The sequence below is a fragment of the Brachyistius frenatus genome, unplaced genomic scaffold, assembly GCF_029030835.1.
Source record: "Brachyistius frenatus isolate BFR_SWC_R1_liver_20210118 unplaced genomic scaffold, ASM2903083v1 Contig_48, whole genome shotgun sequence".
Taxonomy (NCBI): Eukaryota; Metazoa; Chordata; class Actinopteri; family Embiotocidae; genus Brachyistius; species Brachyistius frenatus.
This window is the reverse complement of record NW_027210647.1, coordinates 2,227,741-2,252,822: the sequence shown is the minus strand read 5'-3', so window position 1 is coordinate 2,252,822 and position 25,082 is coordinate 2,227,741. Positions and strand designations below refer to the sequence as shown.

The following is a 25,082-nucleotide window of genomic DNA, read 5'->3' as shown; positions in this document are numbered from 1 at the left end:
AGAGTACGCTATCATGATTAGTAAGCTGGGAATTCTCAGCTGCAGCAGGCATTTTTTTTTTTTTTTTTAGTCATACCTTAAAAATTCAAATCTGTCTTCTGATTCAAGGCCCGTATAAAGTCGACATGTTGTCTGACCGCATCTAAAAGCAAAAGTGTTTATACATGTTCCGAATGGTCACTCATGTTGTCAGTAAATGGCCTGCTGCCACAGAGAGGGGCTGGGATTGAGATTGGAGGATACTGAGACAAATTGGGATAAACATGCACGTCTTTGGGCAGGCTCGAGTCTGGTATTTCCAGACCCAAATTTACTTTGTGAATTGATAGGGGCTGGCCACACTCCATTGGAGATTGTTTCCACTCATTGCATTCTAATGGGTGTTGACCTCAGGTTAATTTTTAAACTGTTGAAGCAGCCTATAACCAATTGGCATATGACTTCACCACGCTGTTCACAACAGAGACCCCCTCCACAACGTGACTCTCTGTGCACCATTACCCTTAAAAAGTGGCTGTTCTGATGACCTTTAAACACTGTTGGCAGAAACATGATCTCATGGAGATAATATTGATATTGATTTCAGTTATATTGCCCAGTCATACAGGATTGGCCTAAATAGACAAATTATGAGTCCATTCTCTTTAACCCCATTCTTGGATAATTTTTTTGTTTTTGTTTCTTTAAAGTCAGATAATCCTACTAGTGCTTTTCAAGTGGGACAAAACAAGTGTGCAATAACAGACTAATCAAGGGTGTCACCATCAAACTGTGACAGAACAAAGCTCATAGGAAGGAAGTTGGGGCCATTCTCAAAGAGAAGACATGTTCTTTTAACTTCACATGGAACAATCACCAAAGTTGTTGGAGCTCCTTTAATGTGGTATGTTCCGAATGACTCCCCCCGCCCCACTCAATCACTACTTTCACTCAAGCCTCACCCCCACTTGTGGCCTCAGGTCTTTGAATGGCAGTTACCAGGTTTCTCCCCCTCCCTCCCTTCCAAAGTCCCTCAACCACTTCTTTGCTACAGTCAGACCTTCCCCCACTCCTTCCCCCACTCTTTCCCCCTTAGCCTTGACTGAGGCTTATTGCCCTCGCTCAGCTGCTCAGCTGAACAGTGACTGTTGATTGGTGGTTGAGAGGTAGAAGGAAGCCTTGGGAGTATTTATAGAGACTCTCTCATTTACCAGAACAATAACAACCCTCCCCCACACCAAGTGAGAGAGAGACAAACTGACTTTTGGTTTCACATCTCAAGGGAAATGTACATACTAGTCCTGTTGAATTAGGTTACTGTCCATTTGTGTTAGGGCTGTGACAAGGATCACAGCACAGATTTGATCGAAAGAGCAAACTTCATGGATGCTTTGAAAAGTGAGTTATCAATATATATTTTGTGCCTCAGGCATTCATGCCAGTCCGGCTGACTCCAGTGAGTACAACTGAAAAGCTTAAAATTATAGATTACCACAATTAGGAGCAGTAAAAATAATTGGTATAAATTATTTATATTTCCATTACATGCTAGGACCCATGTGTACATTCTTTTCAAACACTTGGTCAGTCAATTTTCGGGTATTAAAACTCACAAAAAATAATCAATTTACCAACATGAGCCAACAGATTGTTCTATTTATCAAAAATGTTCCCAAGTAGTACCAGAAATTCAGTGATGGAAGTGAAAACAATTTATTTTGAGGTTGTGGCACTGTTTCCTGGGTACTCAGCAACAGCTTTATCAATAAACCCACAGGTCTGTACCAGATACAAGGCTCTATATAATTCTAAGATTGCCAATCATTACTGGCAGAGACACTGCAGGGAGGATTAGTCAGCTGGTTTTAGATCAGTAGCTATTAGTATATGGTGACAGAGATTAAAGATGACTCGGGTGATTGGTTCAATGTCCACTGCTTGATCACTACTGTAGCTATGTGCAAATGGGATCTGTCATTAGTCTGTCCATCTAATCTTCTAGTTCTCTAAAGTGATTCTACTTCACTCATGTGAGCCTGGAAATCCCAGAAAGTGGAATCGCTATGCAGAATATGTTCAGCCACTAGTCTGCATTCAAATTTAGTAATGCTATGATAAACATACAGGATGTTGTTTAAAACATCGCAAGTAATTAAAAACAGTGATTAATTTATATAATTTTTAAGTTGATTGTATTGTGTGTATTCAAAGTATACATATTAAATTGAAATACTGCGCAGAAGGGTCTGCATGCAATTCAATGCAATACAGTCAGCTGGCATTGAGCAGAATATGTAGCATAACTGTGGTTTTCCTGGCAACCAGAAAATAATTTCCTCCTAATATATTTGCTAACTATAATCAAAGGTGTAGGATATTGGTGTTGGTTTGAGCAATGTTTTTGCCCCTGGCAATGGCTTAAGACTGATTTAGACTCTATCTGGCCTTCAAGAACTTGTTGACTAAAAAGGATTTCTTATTCCATAACTCAGTGCTCAGTTTCCTTTTGCCCGTCAAACATTTAGAACCATGCATTGGTAGTCGGTGCATCACTTTGCAGGAAAAACCTTTTGTGTCGTCTTCACTTCACTACACTCCATGGGTGCCTTTGCTTCAAAGAGGGGTTGGAGCAAAGGCACCCATGGAGTTTGAGGAGCTATGGACATTGGCCTCTACAGTCAGTGTAAGGCTTCTTGAAGTCTAACATGGAGGGCATGGAAGAGGCAGCTAAATACTCCGTGATCTTGTTGGCCAACTCCATAACAGTTACAAAGTTTTAGGGTTTCCAAAATACAGGACTGTCACCTTAGATACACAGAGAGTCCCGAAACAGATGAGGCCCAGGTGTTGGCAGAGCAGAGCCCTTTTCAGGCATCTATACATAACATTTCCTTACAACTTTGAGTCATTCAAAAACAGGTGACTTATACATGAATATTAGTCAAGGTTTCATTCAGACATGACAATGACATGATGGACAAGAGGGAGCTGGGAGAGAGAAAGAAAGCGAGAGAGAGAGAGAGAGAGAGAGAGAGAGAGAGAGAGAGAGAGAGAGAGAGAGAGAGAGAGAGAGAGAGAGAGAGTGCAGTGGTGACTGAAAGAAGTGATGATGAGGAAAATAACTTCTGTTGTCTCTAAGGAGAGGCACACCTTGCATTAACGACCTGTCCTCTGAACAGCAGTTCAAACTTGGCATTATCAGGCTACCCCGACTGACTGCTTGAGAGCCGATCTCACTTGCCCGCTCTATATGCAAATAAACCCATATCAAGAAAATATAGAAGTAAATAAGAACATGAACACATCCAGAAACGGGAGGAGAGGCGTTAAAGCAACAAGTGTTTAATACGAGATGAGACATCCTTGCTCACTGAAGCCTCATTTTAGTGCTCCATCTATTTAAAATTTATGACATATTTCATGTTTGTAAATGTCTTAACACAGTTCAGTGAGTTTGTACTTTATAACGTGAACCGTCAGGACCTGATTGGTTCAGGTCAGATTATTTAATTGTTCCTGTGGGCTCTGAGCTGCTATGGATAAATAAGTCATGAGAGGGGGCGAGTACGTACACATAATGCACACGGACATGCATGCGCTTCTATACATACGGTTTATCAGAGGTATGCGTATGTGGATCCGTTCCATATTGTATATATGCAAAACGATAGCAAAAAGAAGAGCTTCTTTGTTAAAGGCACTTGGTTGAACAACATGAAGAAGTAAAAAAATAAAAAAAAATCTGTGTGCCAGCGCTTACACATAGATTCCCCAGTCAGCCTGTTGACTGTCCAGGCAGTCTCACTCAATAATGAAAAGGGTTGCATGCCTGAAAGGGGCTTAGGTCGACTGCTACAACAAAGCTCGGGTAGGTGAGGCAGAGTCTTCTGACAAAGCAATTATCTGTTATGTAGTAGACTGCTGTCACTGAGGGAGAGCCATTGAGGAATGGTGAGGCCTTTTGTGCTAAGCCTATCAAAAATTTAAACACCACATTGGCTGCTGATGAGAACATGTGAGTATAAATATGTGAAGCAAAGCGACTAATCCTTAAACCAGTCTGAGGGTAGAACCTGCGCGAAATCAAGCCTTCATGCAACCGCAGCACTTTTATTGCATGTTTTGCAGTGTGGCAGAGGGGTGTGTCAAATCACTTACAGCCTATTGCTCCTATAAACACAGCCACATGAACACTCTCGTCTAAACGCAGGCACGCATGCACGCTCACAAATAAGCATAGAAATCAATAAATGGCTTAAGGCAAAGTGTGTGGAGGCTCCTCCCCTAAAACCACAGACCAAAGCCGGAGATGTGAGATAAATCTGTGAAACATACACACTACACAGAAAAAACCCCATTGTATAAGGGATTGTGACTGCAGTAGATCCTCTAATTACAAACAACGTATGCTAACTTGGATGCATAATTACAATGCATATCTTCCACCACAATCATGGCTGATTGGGATTTCATGCAAATATCTTGAGTTTTTAACAGATGCAGTGATATGATTGGTGAGCTCCAGAAGGTCTGGACACATTGTCTGTGCTCTCTAATGCAAATGACACCATCAGGAACCTGTGTCCCTGAGATAAAAAAAAAAAAGACCATTTTAATGCCTCTTAAAAAGCTTGTTTGTATATTTATTGCTATATTACCAAAAGCTACTGCAAGCTTGCACACAAGTGTTCTGCTCAAAGATTATCCACCACTGGCACAACGGAAACTTTATGTTGATTGTGTGTTTTGTTTGCACTGACTGGCTGGGTGAGTTTCTCAGAAAGAACCCCCACCTGGGAGTGGCTCATTAATTTCAATTTTAAAGTTGCCGGACAATGTCAAACAATGACAAACACCTTCCAATCATTATGGACGAATCCCCTGGACAATAGATTGGCTTGTTTTCCCAAAGTGGTGCCAACCATTTGCAGGCAGCAGGTCATTGTTCTGAAGTAGGCAATCAAGACACAAGTGCATCTGAAAAGCGGATGCACATAGTCATGTAAACACGTAGATGAGACACATCCCATGCACAGCAGTAGGTCCACTGCTGCTGGAGAATTGCACATTCCCCTGCCCTCCCTCCACTGCCTCACTGCTGAGGCCAACAACACACAGCAGACTGCTGGGTCACATGGACCAACAGTGATCTCAGCGATCTTGGTGTAGATACACATACCAGGGCAACCTTCTTACAACACAGAAGCTAAAGAGATAAGTTGGTGCCAAAAACATGAGAAACTACATTTTCTACACAATGTCATGCTGTCTGACCCATGACATGCATGCTCACTCTTACATAAATGAACAAATAGAGACAAGCAAACAAAAAATATCTATCTATCTATCTATCTATCTATCTATCTATCTATCTATCTATCTATCTATCTATCTATCTATCTATCTATCTATCTATCTATCTATCTATCTATCTATCTATCTATCTATCTATCTATCTATCTATCTATCTATCTATCTATCTATCTATCTATCTATCTATCTATCTATCTATCTATCTATCTATCCTCTTGTATTTTCTTTGTACAAACACAAAAGCAGCAGTTACTTATAAAGACAAACAAGATGTCTAAATAATCTTTCAAAAAGAAACAGTAGGGAGGAGGGTATTTAAATTGGCTACTGTGTCACAACTCTCCAACAGCCCCTTTTTTTTTTTTTTTTTTTTCTACGCCCATGCACAATTATATTAAGTAGGGCCAATAGGAACAAAGAAGAGGCAGGACCGAGGCTCCACCTCTCCCCGACTGCCTTCCTCTGAGCTTTTTAGATGTACATAATCCCTGAGTTGACCCAGAAAATAGGCAGTCGTTTCAAGATCTGATGCGGCAGTCTTTGTGCACACCGTCCCCGCTTGAGCATGAAGCGTAACCCTGTGGAATACATGCTGTAATTCCGAGGAGCTTCGCCTTGCAAAGGAAAACTGTTTAAAAAGACGGAGCCGAGGCAAAGTCGCGCAACTTTGTGAAAACGTAGCGGTTACGGGTAAGTGCTTTTTTATCGGATTTATTTGTTGGGAGAAATTGGGGTTTCGGTCTGTAGTGGTCTCAGGGGCTGCTGCTGCTGCTCCATTGTTTGCATTCCCTTGTTTCAAAGTCGAGATTAACAAAATGGATAATATCAGGCGATAATGGGGAGGGGAAGCGGGAGGAGGGGGGGGGGAATAATCGAGCACAAACATTTAAACAAACGTATCGGTGTAATCGGAGAAAACCCGAAGCCTATGTTTAATTTTATGGCTTGTTAGAATTGTGGTGATTCAGCTGTTGGGGAGATGTTGCATGATGTCAGTGTTCTTTGTTGCAACCTTACGTGCATAAAATGTAACAAGATTTTTCTGCTTCAGATGTCATGCAACATATATTTGATTTAAACAGAGCATTGCGGGATGCACGCATTTTCCCTCTGTTTTGTCGATTCCGTCGTGCATGAATTATCCAGCGGAAAAAAAAAAAAAAAAAAAAAAAATGCACCCAAACAATGTATGTTAACCTGTAATTTCAACCTGGGCGTTCGTTCCTTGGCACAAAGAGGGGAGGTTTTAGGAAGACTAAACACACCAGGAAGGTTTTCAGTGTTCGCCAATAGGAAAAACAACCGTGCAGATATATATATATTTTTTTTTCCGGAAGCGATTTCGGTGGTTTAACTTGAGATGGGAATTGTGACATTAGGAGGAAACGTGTATCTTTGTTACTCTTCGGTTAATGTGACGCGTGTGGTCACTATGAATGAAGTCAATTGGTTGTGTATGGAATTTGGTTTGGACCACATGGTAACATTTAACAGTAGTGTTATTGATTATCAATAGCAGTTGATCATTCATAGCAGTTTGATACTGGTTCAAATGGACAGCTGAATGCATGCATGCTATGTCAGTAGTAACCCTGCTGCAGCTCCTCCTTAATGTTTTTCCTGTTTCCAAAGGTCTTGTCTGCCCCTTTACTTTGTCCTAACAGTGTCTCCTCTCTGTCCATAGACAGGAGACATGGCAGATCATCTGATGATGCCCATGAATCACAGCTCAGCGGGCGCCAGTCTCCACGGTTACAGGATGGGCATGAATGGCGGCCTGCAGGCAGGTCACCAGCAGCATGCCAACCAGCAGGGCATGAGGGTGCTGCCCAATGGCCAGATGATGCACTATGGTGGCACCCAGGCCAACATGGAGACCGCCATGAGGCAGCGGCAGGGCATGGTGGGCGGGCCCATGAATGGACAGCTGAACGGGGCCCAGATGGGTCACCACCCAATGACCTCTGGTAACATGATGTATAATGGCCAGCCTCAGCAGCAACAGCATCACCCTCAGCAGCAGCATCACATGCATCCACAGCAGCACCAGCAACAAGCCCAGCACCCGCAGCAGCAGCACCCGCAGCAGCAGCAGCACCCGCAGCAGCAGCAGCACCCGCAGCAGCAGCAGCAGCAGCAGCAGCAGCACCGCAGCAGCAGCAGCAGCAGCAGCAGCAGCAGCAGCAGCAGCAGCAGCAGCAGCAGCAACAGCAACAGCAGCAACAACAGTTCATGAACGGAGGGTTAACATCTCAGCAGCTCATGGCCAGCATGCAGCTGCAGAAACTCAACACCCAGTACCATGGACACCCACTGGGTCCTATGGCTGGGAACCACATGGGACCCACGGCCCAGTACCGCATGAACCCGGCTCAGCTGGCTAACATGCAGCATATGGCCGGGCCGGCACTGGCCCTGAACGGCATGGATGCGGATATGATAGACGAGGACGTCCTGACCTCGCTGGTCATGGAGCTGGGCCTGGACCGGGTCCAGGAGCTGCCAGAACTCTTCCTGGGCCAGAATGAGTTTGACTTCATCTCAGACTTTGTCAGCAAACAGCAGCCCAGCACCGTTAGTTGCTGAGAGGACGTTACTTGCAAAGGGGCACAAATGGAGACGGAACAGTGAAAATTGTCCAGGATGGATGAAGAGGGTTCATCTCCTCGCTTTTTATTTTGTGAGCACCTCCCTGTACGACTAAGCCAAGTGGCAGTGCAGGGCACACAGAAGAGAACTCTGGATATCCACAGTGATCGCACAGGGCGCGAGTCTCACGTGTGCTAATGGCCAGAGGAAGGCTGGCTTTGAGGCCTGGTTCGACTTTTCCTATTTCCTGGACATGAATGTAATAATGAAATGCTGAAATTCTTAAAAGCCACTCTGAAAAATGCTATGACACTATGTAGCCTCCTAAGTCTAGGCCTCATGACAGTTTACCAGTAAAAAGGTGTATTTATTTATTCCTATCTGACAAAACTGATATAAAGAGCAACCACCTTCTCCAGTTTTGGATTTAAGTGGTTTTAATTAGCTTTTTTTGAAAGTTGGTTGAGGGAGGAGAATAATAAGTTCTCTATTCATGATTTTTTTTTCCCCCCCATTCTATTTGGCATAGTACTAAAATAAGTTTGGGATGACAATGTCATCTAAAAGAGCCTGGATTTCCAATTGCAAAAGTACAATGTTGTCTCATTTGAATGAGTGTCATCCAGACTTTAAAAATGGTTCACTTTTGGTAAAGTGCTGCCTTTTTAGATGTGATGTTCTCATAAATCTACTGCTTGTACTGTATGAAGCTGTATAACTCCAACATGTCCACACTGTTGTGTTCTATTGGAGATGTAGAACCGCCTTAATCGCGCAGATTCTTATTTATTGGTTGTTTATATTGTCCCCTTTTTTTGTGGTCAAGATGGGGGGATGGTCTTTGTGAAAGGGGTTTTGAGGATCAATAAAAATGGCCTGGATAGAAGTGTGGCCTGCTTTTCCATTCATTGCATAGCTCTTCCCCCAGGCAGCGGGAGAGCTAGCTAAGTGCTTAGGTTAACCTGTGGGTGAAGGAAAACCTCAGTTTTCTCTCAAGTCGGGTATGGAAATGTTTAAATGGATACAATATTCATGGTTGAGAAGGATCTCTACTCCAGGTCTCCTGGGTATCCAGTTCTCTTTAATTTACCATTTTCTTTGCGAAACACTTGGGTGTCACTGATAAGAACACAATTGTCATATGGTGATAATTATGTTTCTTTGCTGGTTGGAAAAAGAGTGGCTGTGTTATGTCAGGGCACAACTGATATATCTGACATCTCAGCTAGTGATATTTAAATTGGATCTACTATTTAACATCTTTCTTGGTAATTACATTGCCATGCCTATAACATCAGAGGTGTTAAAAATGTTTACCATGATGATGAAATAGTCCATAGGTTGTAATGTTTACAAAGCAACATTTGACTAACACTGGCTTCTCAGGAGCACTCTAAACAGTTGTTAATATGCTGTGTGTAAAGAGTGGTGTGATTGGGGGAGGTGAAAATGACTGAAGACTGCTTACGCTGATGGGGGGGTTTAACTAACTTTGCACTTGTAAACCCTGATTCTAGGACAGTGCTACCTTTTTCCAGCTCACGCGGAGAATGGTCAAAGAAACCAACTATTGGCTGTAAACAGTAACTGAACAAACTTGCGCTACGTCAAAACAGTCCCTGTCTAGTCTGTGTTACTGCCAGTTGGAGGACTAAAACAATTTTCCTAATATATTTGCAATCATTATGAAATGAGGGTAAAGCGATTTTCTGCGGTGGCTGAGTTTGTTGAATTGTTTTGTCCCTCCACGATATGAAAATACTTGATTGAGGTCATGTTGGGAATGTCATCACCACAGTTAGCTCCGCACATTGTCAACAAAGGCATTTTTAGCGGCATCATGAGTAACAAGGAGGAAATGAGTGCACCGTTGTAAAAATAGTGTCAGCTGATTGCTCACTTTTAAAGGCAGCTCCACTTTTAAAGGAGCCTGCTCCGTTCATTTGTCCAATTGTGTTAAAGGACGATGTGCTCAATTTGAAACATGGTATCATTGGGTGATCCAAACTGAAATATCTTGGCCTAGATGCAGGGCTTGTTTCAAATAACAGACTCGCTTAAGGGTGCATGTGTACATTTTCCTGGCTTGACACTGGCAAGAGAATGGCTCGTAAGTAGGCCAACAGCCTTGGCACAGGGCTTAGTGACGGTTGCAGGTCCTTTGCCCGGTGCCAATCTGGTGAGATGGTCTTCTGGTGTGGGGCAAGCTGGCACACTGTCAGAACTATGTCTCCTCATATATCTCATAATTGTATAGTGCTCTGTGAGTTCCTGGTTTAGCCCCAATTAAATGCAGAGGTTTTTGTTTCTTGATTGTAACTCCATAGACGAATGGCTAACTACACCAAACAGCCCTGTTTGCTCTCCCAATCCCTTGTTATGACTGCAGCCTGCCTCACAGAGGCCAGTCTAGACGCAGGCTAAGCAGGGTGGGACACTCGGAGACGTTTACAGTTACTTCTGTTTTTCTCGCTCTTTCGATTTCAGCCCACCCACAGCAACTGCTCAACACAACACTGTCTTCCTGTGGCAGCTTGTTTTCTCAATATAAGTCAGAAACTAAAAGCCACATTCTGACAGACAGCCAAAGTGAAAGAGACAAAAGATAAGGTGAATAGAAAATGTCAGGATCTTTTGAGTTTACAATTCGAAATAAGGTGGAGGGATTTTTATTTTATTCTTGCTCTTGGGGATTTTCTTAGCTGGGATTTCCCACAGCACTTGTGATGATTCCATAGAGAACCCCACAATAATTATCACACGAGCCATGCTCAGTGCAATCCACTTTACATTCCTCCCTCCAGCCCCCAGATCTGTACATTACATGCATGTCTGCATTGAGAACGGTCTAGTTTTCTATTTCCAGGCTCTGGTCCAGCTGGTGCCAAGCCTGAGCTCATGTTAATCTCTGGCCCCAGCGCCAATGACGGATAGGTGGTCATTTGGCGTTGTCACGCATGGCCAGGTCTTCTCATGCACGCACAGACACAGCATCCACACACAACCTGATCAAACAGGCGAGCAGGGATACCTGGATATCCGTGTGGAGCCGGGGAAAGATAAAGGGTTTATGTCTCATGTCTGGTCACTGTGATCCTTAAACCTTCACCTGCAGTACGTGGGTAGATTATGGTGTAAATGAGAAAATCCCACTGGTGAAAGAACAGCCAGAAAATGTACATGGTTGTGTAATTTTGAAAGGGCGTGACTAAACTGAGAATTATCTTTCATTTCAGTTTGAATTTTGAGTTACAAAAAAAAGTTGCTCTTTTCCCACCAATGCAAATAACTGTAAAGTAAAGCAAAGCGTGAATTACACAACGAAATGAAACGAAATGAGAAGTAAACTTAAGATTCCCCAGATGAGAGAATGAGTTATTTATCGTCATCAAGGGGAATGTTTGTGTGTGTTGTGTGCGTGTGTGAATATTGTGTGAAGAGGGCACATGCCTGAACCTGTCTGCTTTAACAAGAGTTTGGAGGTTTGTGGCATGCTTTGTGTTAACCTTGTGTGTGTGTGTGTTGGCAGGGGGTAAATAAACCGCAGATCCCTCAGGACCGGGGTTAAAACAGTGGACATGTTGCTCAAGCCGAACTTCCTGATTTTGTAGCTGAGCAGTCCCCTTGTGTCTCCACTTAGCACGTTAGTCTGATTGAACACTGTTCTTCCCGCCTCTTCCTTTTAGTTCCCCTCTTTAAAAAAAAAAAAAAAAAAGCAAACATATCACAGATATCGCAATGCAACAGGCCTTATTTGGAAGGCATCAGTTGTTGCACAGTCAACCTCTGCATTTTATGTAAGCTACAAAAAAAAGTTCCTCTTTTCTACATGAGGGAAAAGCAATATAATCACATTATGCTTTCTTTCCTGGAGCCACAGAGTTTAGTTTTCCATACGAATCCTGCTGCGGAGGCTTTTAAATGTAGCCGTGTACCTCGTGCATGCAGCCTCCTGAGGTAAGTAGCTGATTCTGGCATGTCGGGGCAGGTGACATAGAGGTTGCCTAGTGACGAGCAACTCCTCCTCCGGCCCCCCTCCCCAAATCTGGGGTTGAATGGTTTGCCAGCTCTTTGAAGTCGAGGGAAGGGGTGTAAATAATTTATTTTCCTGCACACAGCTGACACGTCTCAGTTGAGCCGGCTAAATCACATCGAGGTGTCCCAACAATGTCTTAACGGTGGTAAACATTGTGATTTAAACAGTTGACCCAAACTGAGCGGAACTGCGGTTTCACAATAGTGACAGAATGTTATCCCCAATGTCAGCGTTTAGCCAGCAGAGCTGAATTTGTCACAAAAATTAGCCTGAACCACTTTCCAAATTGTTGTTCTGCAAATTATGAAGAAGTACATTTAAATGGGAGTTGATAGAGAAGCAGCAATACTTGTGCAATGTAATACAATCCAAGACAAAAGCGCTGCAAATAATATTCTTTTGGGTAAATATGTCAAATCTGTAGTTGAAACTTTCAGATTCAGCGCTTCGGTGTTTGTACAGTAAGATGTGATCCAGGAACACCTCCTGTCTCAACAAAGGTTGAACATTTTCAGCTTCACAAAGGTGCTATTTTGTTGTAAAAGATTCCTCAGCGGGTTCTTTAATATTGTTGTGTTCACCTCTTTGTACTTATAGTGTTAGGTCACCTGTTTAATGTCAGCTGAGAAATGATTTGGGCCAGCTCAGGAGAGTCACATATGCATTGGCTAGAATAGGGGAACAGTCCATGTTCTGTACACAGTGTCTTTGTGAGCAGGGCTTTAAGCCTGCGTGCTAATCTGGTGACAGTGGCAAGCACATGTTACCAAAGTCCGAGTAACAGGCTATAGGCTGGGGGTGGAATTACCACAACAGAGCAGTTCTTGTCGGGCTTGTTGGCCGATATCCTGCTGGTGAAATCACCCTATAATCTTAACAGCAGTGTGTTCAATTCCAGAAGAAAGCAGAATGTGCATTTTGATTATTAACGCCAATCAATATTGCATTACATCAATATTTTCTCCCATATAATTGTTGTATTTACAAATATCTGTACGTATCTTGTGATCTGTGCTTTCTTTGCACTCATGGATAATACACGCTCTGTCATGTGACCAACATTTTCCTCGCAGTAAAATCTTGCCATCAGATGACCCGCACACTCTGCAGGCAAAAAAGATGACAGGGTGAGTGTTGGGGTTGGGGCAGTCAAGTCAGATGTCCTTGCAGATATTATCTCCTTATCAATCAGGGTTATTCATAAAAACATAAAAATGGGGTTTAATAAAAAGGCTTTGGGAATTCTCCCTCTGAGGTGTGAACACATTTTCTGTTCTGTCCCTCATAAGCTGGTTACATAAACCGTTGGACTGACCAGTCACACATTGAAGTGTGTAATACTGTAGAGTGCTTTGCAGAATGCAAGAATTTCATTTCAAAATAAAATGATGAATCTTAAACTGTTAGTTTAGGCTGATTACCGGTGGAAGTGAAGTATGATCCTCGTAATTCTTTATAGTGGATTATAAAACAAGGAGTTTGCACAATGTGAAAAACATGATTCAAAGATCAACCTAACAAAGAAATTACATTTTTTTCTTTTCTTCTTTTATAACCGAGGCTTCACGGCTGCACACCAGGACCCTCACTGAAAGCACTTCAACTGACAGCCCAAAGGCATGCTGGGAATCCTGGTATCAACTAGTGAGAAGGTGGTGGACTGAGCACTTTATTTCGGTTTTGTTTCTCTGCAGCTGTGCCCACACTTATCTGCAGAGTGCATCATGCTAGGCTTGTTCTGTAGAAAACATGGCATCTCTATGCCCCAACATGACACCCAAAGCAAAGACCTGCGAACGTAGTTCTTTCTCAACAGTTATGACTGATCTGCAAGCCTGCAAAATTTCCTTTTATACATACTGAAACCCTCTCTGTATATTGTAAATGACTGTTGTGGTAATGACAGTCGAGGACTGAGGATCCCAGAGCATTATTGGTAAAGCAAGATTTCCCCAAATACCACAGTGTACCGTGTCATAACAAGGACCCAGCCAGTAATTCTGGACAGTCACCATAATATTCAAAGACCTCGGCCTGCTCACTTGTCAGCACAACAAGAATGGCAGCTGATAAAAATCTCACTGAAGTGTTAGGACCTGAAGTAAAAACTGACTTCACAACCCTCACAAACACAATGTGCACAAGGAGCTGTTATTTTTTTTTATAAATAGCACTGGCTTCATGCACAACACATTGGCTACTATTACACATCAACAAGCACAGGCATCAGCCACGAGCTCTGAGCCTGTCACATGTGCCTGAGCATAACACACAAACACAGCACAGATTGTTTGTCATATGCTCACATATACACACATAAATGCACTTAATGTAGAGGGCTTGGTCAATGTTTTCAACCTAGGTTTTCCTGTTTTCACTGGAAGGATGTGGTTAGACATTTCTGTGTTGTGCCGTGTCGCTTCAGCAGAAGTATTTTTTCACCCACATACCTAATAATCCAGTCACGTACGGACAGAAACAATGACAGCAATATTTACCAGAAAAAGAATGAACAATAGGTTCACATAATCACACAGGAGGGCTCAAAGTCCTTGGAAAAAAAGGTCTTTGGGGGGGGAAAGGAGCTTTTTTTCTTTCTTTGATTGCCTATGACTCTCCAAACATTTAAAATAAATGATTTCACAATAAAATATCAGGTTCAAGTAGTGCAGATTTCAAATAACTGGCCGACCCAGTTGTTTTAGCCCCAGAGCAAATTGTTCGATGAGAAATTAAATCTAAAATATTTTCATGTCAGGATCTGCGGGTAACTCTTTGAAACACTGTTTCAAAGAGGACCAAATGTTTGCGTGTTCAATAACGTCAAAAAAGCCAACAACTGCCATAGGAATTACAGATTTGGTCAACAGTCTCTCGGTGTTGGCCCTGACCTGTCTGAGTTTTACTCACCAGCCTTATTTGTGACTTCACAACCAGTCAAATAGACATCTTACACAAGTGTGATGTGGAAACCTGAAACCTGCATTACACAAACAGAGAATGGACTTTCAGCGAAGCAGGAGGTGTCTTATTATATCCGTTGGAAACCTTTGTGGAATGAAAAAGATTTAGCATATTCACAGTTTTTGCATTTTTCAGCTAGCTGGGCACAGGTCTTATTTTAAGAACTTTCAAACAAAAATGTAAACAAACCAAAATATAATATCAGACAAGTTATTGTTTTATACCGTTTATCTTCAAACATGCCTTTAAGCAATGGAGACTTAATTAAATAACTTTGCAGCAAGATAGAAAATAGCGACAACCATATGAAGTGGTCTTTACGTGGTATAAAAATATCACTGAGATTAACATGCTGAGTCGAACAGATGGAGATGTGGCCACCCATGGTAGTGCATGTCAGTAAGTCCCAAGGAGAAAGAGCAAAGAGACAGGACTGATGAAAGGTGCACAGGTTTGTGCTGCCCTCTGTTGGTGAACTTCAGATAATGGATTCAGTAAATGGAACTAATTGTTATTTAAAATGACAAAAAGGAATCAATTCAAGAAAATGTCATTAATCTATATCTGTGTACAATTTTAAAGTTTCTAACTTTGCTAACTTTACAGCATAAAAAGGCCAGGCTTCTCAACCCTACATTTGTTCAGTATTTAGTTTTTGTGGAAAGGTCAAGCAGATTAAAAGGAAGAAATATTGTAATTCTCATACATTTTACAAACTGAACACAGAAGAATGTAAACAAGTTGCAATTGGAAATTGTTTAGACATAAAAAAAAATTAAAAAAACAGTTTAATTCTTATATATTTATTGAACAATGTAAAGAATGATAGGGCTTTCCATGTAGGAACTCTAATAATATAGTATAAAAAAATTAAAAAAGTACAAATAACAAAGACAAGACAAGGCATTGTAAACAACATCCAGAATAAGAGAAAACAAACACATTTCCTCATGGCAGTATTTTCAGAATAAAGTTTTTTTTCCTTTCATAAAACAGGTTTTTCTAACCATAACTGATATTGTAGTTGCAAAATCATGTCTCAAACAGAGACTAATCAGAACAATTCCCAACCTTTGGGATGAAGGTAGTGTTCTCTTTTCTTCCTTTTAGGCTTTTCTTTCTTTTAGCATATCCCAACACAATAATGGCAAAAATACAAGTCCTTAAATTTATGAAGTAGAAAATATGAAATGTACAGATTCAATGTAACAATAAAAGCAGGCCAAAAAGCCTTTTACAGTTAAAATAGCCACATATGCTTCTTCAAGTTATATTAAAATGCAAAACAGTTGACGGACAAGTGGGTGATCCTACGTATCCCATGCTGCCTTAGGGCTGGATTGTGCTACACAAAAATAAACGTTCCTCATTGGATGAGGTCAGGACAGTACGTATATAAAGATATGGTTGATGGATGTTGCTACATGTCAATGGACAGTATATGTCCATTATGAAGTGCATGTTATACTGATCCTAGAACAGGGAGGTGGGGGTGGAGTTAAGTCCTTTGGAAGGCTGCGGCTGGTTAGCTGACCTCCTCAAGCCCGTTTGAGCTTATCGATGTGGAAGGTGAGTTTGAGGGCAGGGCCGAGCTTCAAGCCCATGTATTTCATCATCATGTCGCTACGTAGCAACAAGAGGGCTTTACCATCAATCTCCTGGAGCAGACGGAGGGAGGGAAAAATTAAAGATTACGTTGGACAAAAGTACCAGACAAGACTGGAGCCAGTTTCAAAGAAAATATCAAGTTTATATTCCCTCATGCAGAATACAGTTATTTCAAGTGTATACACCACTATGAATAAATACATACATGTTTTCTGAAAAGGTCAGCATGTGGGGCCAATACTGGGTCGATATCTCTGATATACTGCATGACTTCCTCTACTGTCCACAGGTTGGGATCCTGACCGCTGGGCCTGGGACTCTCCCGGAAACTGCCTGAGACAACAAAAGCACAAACTCAGATCCATAAAGATAACGTCAATCATTGGGTTTAGCTGGCGATACCAAAAGACATTAAAAAAAATTTTTTTTTTTTTTTAAAAACACAAGATGTTGATCAAATTGCAGCAGTTGGAGCTGTCCGAGCGCACGGCCCTGGGAAACAGTTTGGACACCTGTCAGTCAGGGCGCACTGTGCTGATAAGATGCACCTGCACATCCTTATTTGTACTTTTTGCCCCCACATAAGTGTAGTGGTAGGTGTGATGTCTTACATTAAAATGAATCATAATTTAACAGTTGTTTGAATTACTCCTAAAGCCATCACTGCATACATATGAAACCGTTAACACGTGAAAAAGCGCAAATGTGTTCTGATACTAGTCACATATTTGTGCATACCAAAATAATCACATTATAGAGACAGAAAAACATCTGCAAAGTAATAACTTGATAATTCACCCATTTTCGCACTCCCGCTTCTCGGTTATTAAGCCACAAAGTCCCGATTGCTTCACATCACGTGTCAAAAATAAACAGCAGAACTTACCCTTTCTGATGAAGCTAGTGGTTTCTCCCTGTGACAAATTGTTGTCGAGTAATCCGGCTTTGAAATCAAAGCAAATTTCTGCTCTGTCTCCAACAGAGGGCTGACATTCCAACCCATTTTAAAATGTTATAAAATATTGTCTTTGCTTGGTGACCCGACAGCAGAGTGGTGAGGGCACATACACCGTGAGCTGCGAGTCCCTGGTTCGGGTTCCAGCTGGCCGGACCTTTGTTGCATGTTATTACCCTACTCTCTTTCTCCTCATTTCCTGTCAATCCCTCTTGTCAATATCAAAGAAAAGCATGAAATACCTATAGAAATCATTGTTAAACAGATCAATGCATAATGTATTTGCTTTTCATGGCAATGATTCAAAGGGTGTGGTAAAAAGATGTGTAAGACTTCAGTGAATAAAATCTCACTATTGGTCTGATGTTGCAAGATTGTAGGCAATCTTCCCCGACACAGTTATGAAACGATGCCGTGATGAGCGTAGGGTACGATATCTGTAAAATCCAACAATTTCTAAAAAGTGCAATCATTTTTTTCATAGATGTAAAGTGTTTTTGCATCACAGAATAAGATACAGCTTCTAATGACAGAGATCTTGAACATAAAGGTGTTAAAATTACACTGAAAACAGCCTCGGGTTCATCGGGTAAAACGCGGATGCTGCCTCAAACATTGCCTTCTAATTCATTTGAATGGGGCCGTTCCATTGAAACAGCAGAGAAGGCAACACAGCGGTAAAAGAAATGCAGAGCTGTCATCTGTCAAAGTGCTACAATGGTCAAACAAAATTGTGAAAGGAATTACTTTGAGACAAGAACACCATATTCCCACCGTTTACCTTTGTGATACTCTCCGTCTTACCATCTTCAGAACATTTGAAAAAAAAGATTGCCTCTGTGATAACTCTGCAGAATGACACAGACTTGAGTGTTATAAGTGGCTGTGCAGCTTTTCGGTGTCTTGATAAGCCTTCAAACTCGCTCTGTTCCGAGCCGTTTTTTTTGATACGATCATCCATTTAGGAGCTTTTACAATCACCACACGGAAGCAGTGAAATGAGCAAGTGTCGACAGTTACGACGTTTTCAGTCTCAGCGACTCTCCCAGCCTGTAGAGATCTTACCTGTAGAGTTGTTATGATGCAGCAGTTTGGAGGGAGACCTCAGGCCAGGCGTCAGTCCCGTCGAGTTCGGGCTCTTCTTTAAATGCTCTGTTGCGGCAACACCGTTCTCGATGAAGGACTCACCTGAGGACAGAGCAGAAGACTCACTGATGAGCTAAAGTAATCACATAGATGATGAAACGATCCCAAAATTAAAAAAAAAAAAAACCTTAAAAAAAAACTTAGGCTGGCAACTAAAACAAAAATCCAACATACAATGCTGAGTGTAAAAAAGCAGCACAAAAGCGACGTAACCGGCTGACTTATTCTCTTGATATAGTTCACTGATAATATGGCTGCAACCCTCAGAGAATACCACAGTGATTTGAGTGTGTGTTATGGCCTTCTGTAAAAGTACAAGGGCTTTTTAAGGGGCATATAACCCTTTTATATAAATCTCTTCAAATATTCCATTAACTTAATTAAAATCTAAGGAAATTGAAAGATGATTAAATGATTAACTTCCTGCCCCAAAACTTAATAACACTTGCTCCTGAGCCAGGAGCGTGTCTGTTTAACTACTTCCTATTATATGATGATATGATGAAGCTTTACCAGACAAGTCAGAGCTGTCACTTATTTGTTAAACATTTAACTTGTAGTTAAATGTTTTATAGAAAATGTGGTGCAGCATTACAGTTGAGGGCCACCGATTCTATAAATAAAGACTATGCATAGGAGTGGAAGCCATATTTAATCAGTGGAATCCTTTAAACTAATTTCTGATACATTTTTTCACACCAAAAAAATAACAAATTCAAATACAATCCAAAGGCAATTTACACAACTGAAAAAAACTCTGGCCCTCTGCAGCACATCAGTGCAAATCTCAGGGTACACAGAAGAAGTTAATTATTACTGATAAATGTAAATAATTTATCAGGGTTGAGCAAACTGGGTGGGATCATAAGATAATAATTTCCCGATTTGAGATTACCATACTTGAGTGCTGATTTAATATTTTTTGGGCAAATTTGAACTGTTGATAATCCTACAAGTATCGCACCGGTCGAACAGAAACAGTCAGTTGTTAGCAGTTTGCAGAAAGTGAAACGGTTACAGATTAGCAGGAAAACTTCAGGATTTATGCTTTGTAGAAAAAAAAAACCCAGTGATTTTCAGCCACTGTTTGAAAAAACTAACAGCGCTCCGGTAGAATTTGTTCACGCACCAATGTTATCAGGCTACCGGTAACTGGCTAGCTCCCAGGCTAACTGTGAGCTGCTAGCATTTATCACCCTAGCTCAGTGTGAACAGAAAGTTAAATATTGATTCAGCCTATTGATAAAAAAAAAAAAAAAAAAGAAAAGAAAAAAAGGGGGGAACTGTGAAATTTAAGAAGAGAATTTGATGTTTTTCTTACCCATACTAAAATACCTACATCAATGATTTTTACTAGCTGTAAATATAAGCAAAAGATAGTTAAGTATTTTTTTTTTTATTCAAAAAAGAAACATGAATTATTCTATAACTTGGGATAAAAGTATGTATAAAGTAGCATACCATCAGTGGAGTGCCGGGAGATTTTTGCCAGTTTCTGAGACAGGGGACTGTTGAAGTCCTGAAGGAAGCGTTTGGTGCCTCGGCCCGGGCCTGTCGTCAGGCTGTCTCCAAAACCTCTCCTCTCTAAAAATCAACATAAATGGAGGAGAGAACAACAGTTACTACAGCTGGAGGTTTCAAAGTGAAGCAAAAAGGAAGAAGCAGTGCATGACAACGGTACGGATAAGAACGTCATCGTTTAAGGTCCATAAAACATGTTGAATTGACATTGCTCAACATGAACACAATACTGCTAGAATATTTTGGGACTTGTCACTCTTCTTCTATTCACGACTCCAGCCACGCAACGTCTTGTTTCCTACATTAAAACAAAGTTATTTGCTGTTTGAACAAAAGTGTAATACATACAGTACAGATGGGGAAACACGTGGTGCGCCTCCGTGGAGTATTTATGAGATTTGTTTCACAGAAGATTACTGCCAGCATCTCCACATGAATTAAGCAAACAGATTTCCTTCTGCTGTTTGGAGTTTTTTTTTCCCCTCCTGAACGACTTACAAAAAAACAAAAACAGGACCGATGCCAGTGCTGCCTAAATGCCCAAATTCAACTGAATGTACACATGCAATCTAACTGCGATCTAAAAATGTACAGTGTGATCACAGCTTCAGGAGACAGATAACAATAGACATATCCAGGTATCAGATGTATTTCTAATAAGGACAAAGGTATGTTTCCTCACTGGACACAATATTAGAGCCTCAAAAACATTATCAAGTCCCTCCACGATTTCACGGTGTTTCTTTACTTAACTTATAATTGTTGTTAAAAAAAAAAAAACACATCATTTTGTGGTAGCTTGTTTTCGAAAACAGTTGGGATGTAATTTACAGCATTTGAGGGGATTTTATTTTCAGTAAAATGGAGAAAAAAAGTATGGAATTTTTTTTGTAACTATTATCTAATAAAGAAAGAGCCGTATGTAATCACTTGCTATGATAATAAACATTCTGCACATCACAAAGAGCTGGAAATATTTCAGTTCTCGTCTTTTTTTTCTTATCTTCTGAACTCAATGAACCATCGTCTCACAGTTACTAAAGAATTCCTGAGTCATTAAGACTCATCTTTACCGAAAAAATAAGCAACATCTTCTGTAAAAGTAAGTACTTTCTGTTTTACTGGACAAATACTGTGGCGATCAGTTGAATTCGCATCAATTTTCCTAAAGGGGCTCATTATCCAACTGTCGATGTACTTGTGAACCCACGCTGAGAGAGCAGTGGCCCTGACCTGTGCTGTATGTGTGACTGTCGTAGTGTAAACCTCCTCTGGCTACGGGCTGGCTGCCAAACAGAGGATCGCAGTGAAGATTGTGGCACAGTTTTTCCAGGAAGCGGAGGACGTAGGTGACGCTGCTGACTGTAGGCAAGGTCAGGGTGCGCTGCTGCTGGTCAAAAAAGGCTGGATGAGAGAAAAAAAAAAAAAAGGGGGGGAAAGGATGGTAAAGGTGAACCCTGCATTCTATGTAACAATAAAATAAAATGACAGAATTTAACGTTAACCAGGTCAAATCCTAATCCGTTAAAAAGCATTAAAACAGCATTAAAACAGAGAGAAGAGGCATAGAGTGAGAAAGCATATTCCCTTTCAAATGTCTTTACTCCACACCTGAAATGACTTCACCCCCCTGTCCAGACTTGAGGCGGGAGAAGACCGAGCCCTGGTTGTGGGCCGAGTCCACGCACGCCTGAACACACTGCTGAAGCACTGAGGAGGCTCGGCCCGGTCCGAAGTGGTCTGGGAGCTGCTGAATACGCCGCTGGTCCAAATGGGGTCCCACCTTGCCGTACTTGTTTAGGTACACGCAAACTGCACGGCAGAAAAACAAGCTGAGGTTTATGAGGCTTATTATTCAATCCATTAGGTCCCCCACCGTGCTGCCTTTAAACCATGTCTTCATGTATTAATCTCAGAGGCAGACAATCTTGATAATTTGCAATACATGCCAAGTTACTAAGCATCACATAGGCAGCTCAGCAGACAGACGTGTGTGGTGTTTTGGCTCGACTTTACTGCCAATGTGAAACGAAACCAAGCTCCTTTACTTTTCAAAGGTAGCGCAGAGTCAGTGACCGTGTGTGTGTGACAGCATAAGACTAAAATGTACTCAACATCCCACACCCACACACAGAGAAAAAGCAGATAATAACGTGCGTTGCGCTGAGGCCTGTGCATGTTGTGTACCTGTGGGAGCCTGTAGTGCAGAGTTGGGGATGGTGGCATTGTCCAGGGGCACAGTGCTGGTGTCTGGCTCTGGGGTGCTGCTGGTGGGAGACGTGGGGACTGGATTAGGTACCACTCGTGGTTTTCTCTGTATACAAACACACACATTCAGATTTTACATTATTTGTCTCTTCGCTCGTTAACTATCGTCAGTACATCTAATGCAGAAAAGTTTTCAATGTAGCAACGAAAGTGACTCTCGTGTTGCTCTATTTTTTTTTCATATTTAAAGTAAATCAAACAAACTAACTTCCTGTAAATGAAACATGATGTTACATTGGGACACAAAACAAACATCAAAAAGGTAAGTTCGTGAGTCTGCCAAGTGTTTTCATTAATCTCCTCTCAGGACATTATTGGGACCTGATGAGTGCAGCTACCTGCTTTGCCAGCAGACAAACTGGATGCTGCCCAACATTTGTTGTGGACGACCACTGTGCTTTTTGTGTCCATGCCTTTGAAATGGAAACCAGCTCAATCTACCACACTTGGAAAAACTGTCAACTAACAGGAGGGTATTCATTTACAAATTTTAACCCCAGACACACCTTACATGATGAAGCAAATGGCTTTTAAAAAAATGTGGAAGTACTTAAAATGGGACAGTGTCCATGCTTCCGCAGGTGCTGTCAAACACAATTGGCAGGGGAAGTAAAGACAACAGAGATGAGAGCGGGCTGTAACAGAACATACCGTTTCATTTCTGACTAATCAACTTGTCCAAGTAAAGTAGAAGAGCACTGGGCAAATCACCAATCAACAGTGTATTATGCGCTCGAAGAGACGTACTGGATAAGTTACTCATTTGAAAGATTACATCATTGTGCCTCTTGCATCCAGCTGCTGAAATGTGCCGATAATGGCAGTGTTTATACTGCATGTGTGTAGATGGTCGTCTACCTTGCTGCCAGGCTTGGGCCCCCTTTTCTTTGGGATCTTGATGGGTTCTGCTGGAGTCTGTGCCTGCTGCAGAGCTATCCTCTGTGCCCAGTTGGCAGGCAGTCTGCCCCGGGTTCGCCCTGGGCCCGACACCGGCCGTCCAGGGCCAGCCATGGCATCCTCCAGCCAGCCAGCTCTCTTTGCCCAGCCCAGCTGCAAACAAAGGGCGAAGGAGACACGGAGTCAAGGGTTTTGTCTGTGGTGATAACAGCATGGAACAAATCAGCATGTCTTTCCAGAAACACTATTCAAGTTACTCGGCAGAATCCTGAAAACTCACTGTGAAAAGAAACGGTCTCCATAAAGCCTAATAGTTGTTTCTACACCAACAGTCTGAAGGAAGATGCAGCGAAATCTTAAAAGCTGGCCGAATAAAACCAAAACTATCTAAACTTTTTGACATCTCTAGATCTAAATAAGAAAATGTGTTTTTGTCATTTGAGGGAATAAACTCCGATGGGATCTCTAAGCCACGTCATGCCTACCTTACTGCCAGGCTTGGGCCCTCGTTTCTTTGGGATCTTAATGGGCTCCAGGCCTTTGCTTGGCTGGATGCTCTGTGGTCCCAACGCTGAGCCCTTCTGACTCCAGGGCCCTGTCACTTTGGTTTTCCTGCGGCCTGGCTTACGTCCTCTCTGACCTGGAGGTCTGCCCACTGTGGGGGTGGGGTGCATGGCTGGACTCTCCACACTTCCGTCTGTGAGTGTCCCGAGGCTCTTGGGCAACACTACTGAAAGGGAAAAGATGGACAGGCACACAAGAAAAGAGGAGTTGAGGAAACAGTTGCAGCATCACAGTATAAAAGAACAAATTAAGAATTACAGCTTCTGGGCCATTTGTGCAAACATTTAGTGTTTAGTTTGAGGTTAGAAACATATTTCTCCACCGATGTACGTATTCTTTCAATATGAAATCTAGACCTCTGTATGCAGTTACATCATCTGAATGAAAGGAGCAACAGACATTTGTTCAATCAAAATCCCAAGTCAACCTCGCCACACATCTGCCATGTAACATGCACATGACATTCCCACAGAGCAGAATTATTCATGTGCCCGACATCACACACAAGCTGCAGTGTCCTCGACTGCCTCCAGCTGCAGCCAACCAAGAAGAAAATTGAGGCATAAATGTTTTACACACACAAGTGGCACATCAGGAATTTCCACCTATGCTATAAGTACATTTCTCAAATGCTTAACAACAAGTAATGTACCGCAATTCAACCATTCGGTGCAGAACAAACTCCAGCTGTTCATAACACCTCAGCAAACATTCTTCGCCGTGAAACATCTCTCAGACTGTAATGTGCTTCAAATTGAGAGTGAACACGTAGAGAGAAAAGAAAAAGGGCAAAAGGTTACATCAAAGACGTGTATGCTTCAGTTTCCTTTGTACAACTGCTCAACAGTAAATCGGAACCTTTCAGTGAACTCTGAAGCTTCAGTTGCCTTTTTGTCTGCACAAATAAGGTCACAAGCCTCAGATTCCTGAGAAAATCACTGCAATACGACGTGTCTACATGGTAGGCAGATTAAAGGGGGGGGGGGAAATAATGGATGCTGCAATTAATCGGGATATGCTGTCTTGAAGTGTGACACAGATATGCCACCTCTGGTAGCCATGTTTTCTCTTTAGAATGAAAGCACAGCTGTGGTTATATGGAATTTTGTTTGTGGTGCTCAAGCACTGATAAAAATCTATTTCAATTAATAAACAGCGACGTGCCTTCCCAGATATACAAGAGGCAATCAAAAAGTTCAGACGGTTCCTGTTGTGTGACAGGGTGCAGCATAGCGATGTGGA

General features: G+C 41.9%; 2 protein-coding genes across 7 annotated transcripts in view; one reads left to right on the top strand and one right to left on the bottom strand.

Annotated features, from left to right (window-relative positions):
* LOC138624009 (polycomb protein SCMH1-like) overlaps nt 1-25,082 on the bottom strand; it is a 39,310-nt gene that overhangs the window by 5,857 nt on the left and 8,371 nt on the right. For 3 of the 6 annotated variants that reach the window (XM_069703859.1, XM_069703858.1, XM_069703862.1), the window contains exons 8-16: nt 23,762-24,006; nt 23,238-23,429; nt 22,299-22,425; nt 21,723-21,923; nt 21,345-21,515; nt 20,052-20,174; nt 18,510-18,632; nt 16,695-16,822; nt 15,664-16,539 (exon numbers count right to left, since the gene is read on the bottom strand). In XM_069703859.1, the coding sequence (XP_069559960.1) occupies nt 16,420-16,539; nt 16,695-16,822; nt 18,510-18,632; nt 20,052-20,174; nt 21,345-21,515; nt 21,723-21,923; nt 22,299-22,425; nt 23,238-23,429; nt 23,762-24,006 (1,430 nt within the window). In that variant the 3' untranslated portion in view covers nt 15,664-16,419. Of the gene's footprint in view, nt 1-15,663; nt 16,540-16,694; nt 16,823-18,509; nt 18,633-19,851; nt 19,948-20,051; nt 20,175-21,344; nt 21,516-21,722; nt 21,924-22,298; nt 22,426-23,237; nt 23,430-23,761; nt 24,007-25,082 lie in introns of those variants that run through there. The other 3 variants (XM_069703861.1, XM_069703863.1, XM_069703864.1) reach the window with 3 other exon arrangements.
* On the top strand, nt 5,763-8,767 carry cited4b (Cbp/p300-interacting transactivator, with Glu/Asp-rich carboxy-terminal domain, 4b). Its single transcript, XM_069703875.1, has 3 exons — nt 5,763-5,982; nt 6,977-7,348; nt 7,447-8,767. The coding sequence occupies exons 2-3, from the start codon at nt 6,986-6,988 to the stop codon at nt 7,876-7,878; spliced, it is 795 nt and encodes a 264-aa protein (XP_069559976.1). The 5' UTR covers nt 5,763-5,982; nt 6,977-6,985; the 3' UTR covers nt 7,879-8,767.

Coding starts and splice junctions, on each gene's coding strand:
- cited4b (XM_069703875.1), top strand. CDS start 6,986: ATGGCAGATCATCTGATGATGCCCATGAATCACAGCTCAGCGGGCGCC. Junction 7,349..7,446: donor CACAGCAGCACCAGCAACAA/GCCCAGCACCCG, acceptor GCAGCACCGCAG/CAGCAGCAGCAGCAGCAGCA.